The following is a 2500-nucleotide window of genomic DNA, read 5'->3' on the forward strand; positions in this document are numbered from 1 at the left end:
AGATAGATAGATATAAATGCAGATAAAGAGATAGATGTAGATACAGAAATAGATATACAATTAGAGATAACTAGACAAGTCCTGTAAATACATCATATTAACAAATACTTATATGTAATTCCATCCACTCGAGTTAGGACCTCCCACTGACATCCACATTTGAGTTAGGACCTCCCATTGACATCCACATTTGAGTTAGGACCTCCCATTGACATCCACATTTGAGTTAGGACCTCCCATTGACATCCACATTCGAGTTAGGACCTCCCATTGACATCCACATCCACATTTGTAAATCCACATCTCGACACTTCCTTCGACTCACACGGAGTTAGTTCCGTGTGAGGTCTGTCGTTCCACCTACGCTTCTGTATATCACAGGACGACTAATACTAAAGCTTACCTTTAAGGTTTCTCATATACTACGTCTTTGTATTTGTTTTGTGCGTGTATTAACAAATGAGTCCGTATTCTGAGGCGACAGTCAGTTTACGGTTTGTTCATCACTGGATGGTAGAGATGTTTATTAACTTTTAAAAGTTTTTTTGTTTGTTTTGTTTGTGTATCTTTCTTGTAATAGTTTTTTTTTGTGTTCATTTGTATAAACGTTCTAATGCAAATATTATACACGAAACAGGACAAAACAATTGAACTGAGGAAACACGTATGTTCATTAGAACAGATGAATACAATAAAACACACACACACACACACACAACCCCCCACACCGCCCCCCTCCCAAACACAAAACGAACACGAATGCGCGCATCCTGCCGCTGATCCCTAACGCCGCCTCTCTTCTCCCCCTTCCCCCGCCCCCGTCTACCCCGTGCCCCTCCCTTCCCCTCCCCCCCTCCCCCCGCAGCAGGAGGCCCATCGTCGAGAGCAAGAAGAACAGCGTCACTCAGAGCGAGACCGATGAGTTCGACGTCACGATGCTCGACATGTACACCAACATCTACACGATGCGGCAGGACCTCGAGCGCCTCAAGAAACCCATCGGCACCAAGGACAACTCACGGGGAGACATTTAGGCTGCAAGGATTTGATCTCTACTATCCTATCTCCATTCAAGGTAATCTATCGGGTTCTTTATCGGCCATTTAGGCTGAGTAGTGAGATTTGATTTATCTTCCTATCCAGATGGAGTGACTATATTCATTGATATCTATCTACGATAGAGAGAGAGAGAAAGAGAAGAGAGAGAGAGAGAGAGAGAGAGAGAGAGAGAGAGAGAGAGAGAGAGAGAGAGAGAGAGAGAGAGAGACAGAGAGAGAGAGAGAGAGAAGGAGAGAGAGAGAGAGAGAGAGAGAGAGAGAGAGAGAGAGAGAGAGAGAGAGAGAGAGAGAGAGAGAGAGAGAGAGAGAGAGAGAGAGAGAGAGAGAGAGAGAGTTTAGATAGACATACCTAAAAAAGGAACCTCCACCTGACCCCCGTATCTTCGCCCGCGCCAGACGGTTGGTACTGGATCGACCCGAACCTCGGCATGCCTGACGACGCCGTCTACGTGTTCTGCAACATGACCGTGGAGGGCGAGACGTGCGTGTTCCCCGACGTCAGGTCCTCCAAGATCATCAACATCCCCTGGAGGAAGACGGCGAGGGACGATGCCTGGTTCTCCGACCTGAGGGGCGGCTTCACGGTAAGGGAGTGAACGGACGCAGTTAGCTGGGACGAAGGTTGCTGTGCTTTGATCGGCGAAAGTTCTCACCATTAAGGGGAGGAATCTTTTATCCTCAGCAGAATTGCGTAATCTTGATAAGGAAACGTTAACTACTCTCTTTTATAGCTCTTTTAACAACAGGAGAAAGGAGAAAGAATGGATGATAATGGAAAAAAGGGGAGATAAGATGATAAGGGCATGGTTAAGAATATGATTAGCTTGTGATGAAAAAAGGGGAGATGCAAGAAGAGGGAAGAAAATAGGACGAAGAATTGGATTGAGAGTGGAATCAGTTTGAGTAGGGAAAGGAAATTAGGAGATGGGGAGAAAAAAAGGGGAAAAAGGGTATAACGAAGATTGAGTTTGTGGTGAGAGGCGGAACAAATAAGATGCGCCCCAAGTGACATTGTTCTATTTGTCGATTTCCCGTTCTTCTTACCTTGAAACCACAGTGCTTATATATATATATATATATATATATATATATATATATATATATATATATATATATATATATATATATATGTATACATATCTGTGTATATATATGTAGATGTATGTATGTATGTATGTATATCTATCTATCTATCTATATATTATATATATAATATATATATATATATATATATATATATATATATATATATACATACACACACACACACACACACACACACACACACACACACACACACACACAGATATGTATACACACACACACATATGTATATGTATATATATATATATATATATATATATATATATATATATATATATATATATATATTCTCCCCATCTCTCCTCCTCCGCTTGCCTTCCCCTGCGCCGTCTAACCCC

At 42.0% G+C, this 2500-nt stretch overlaps 2 protein-coding genes across 9 annotated transcripts in view; both read left to right on the forward strand.

The window, feature by feature from the left end:
- The window catches only part of LOC122255482 (uncharacterized), a 43868-nt gene extending 42720 nt beyond the window's left edge, over positions 1–1148 (forward strand). For 3 of the 8 annotated variants that reach the window (XM_043019560.2, XM_043019564.2, XM_043019566.2), the window contains one exon: positions 869–1075. In XM_043019560.2, coding sequence (XP_042875494.2) covers positions 869–1034 — 166 coding nt within the window. In that variant the 3' untranslated portion in view covers positions 1035–1075. Of the gene's footprint in view, positions 1–865 lie in introns of all 8 variants that reach the window. The other 5 variants (XM_043019563.2, XM_043019565.2, XM_043019559.2 and 2 more) reach the window with 4 other exon arrangements.
- Positions 1149–1483: 335 nt separating this feature from the next.
- The window catches only part of LOC147468519 (collagen alpha-1(XI) chain-like), a 2647-nt gene continuing 1630 nt past the window's right edge, over positions 1484–2500 (forward strand). The window contains exon 1 of the mRNA XM_086553472.1: positions 1484–1642. Coding sequence (XP_086409598.1) covers positions 1487–1642 — 156 coding nt within the window. The 5' untranslated portion in view covers positions 1484–1486. The remainder of the gene's footprint in view (positions 1643–2500) is intronic.

This window comes from Penaeus japonicus, unplaced genomic scaffold (genome assembly GCF_977035675.1).
Source record: "Penaeus japonicus unplaced genomic scaffold, GWHDUDI00000001_assembly GWHDUDI00000028, whole genome shotgun sequence".
Lineage (NCBI taxonomy): Eukaryota > Metazoa > Arthropoda > Malacostraca > Decapoda > Penaeidae > Penaeus > Penaeus japonicus.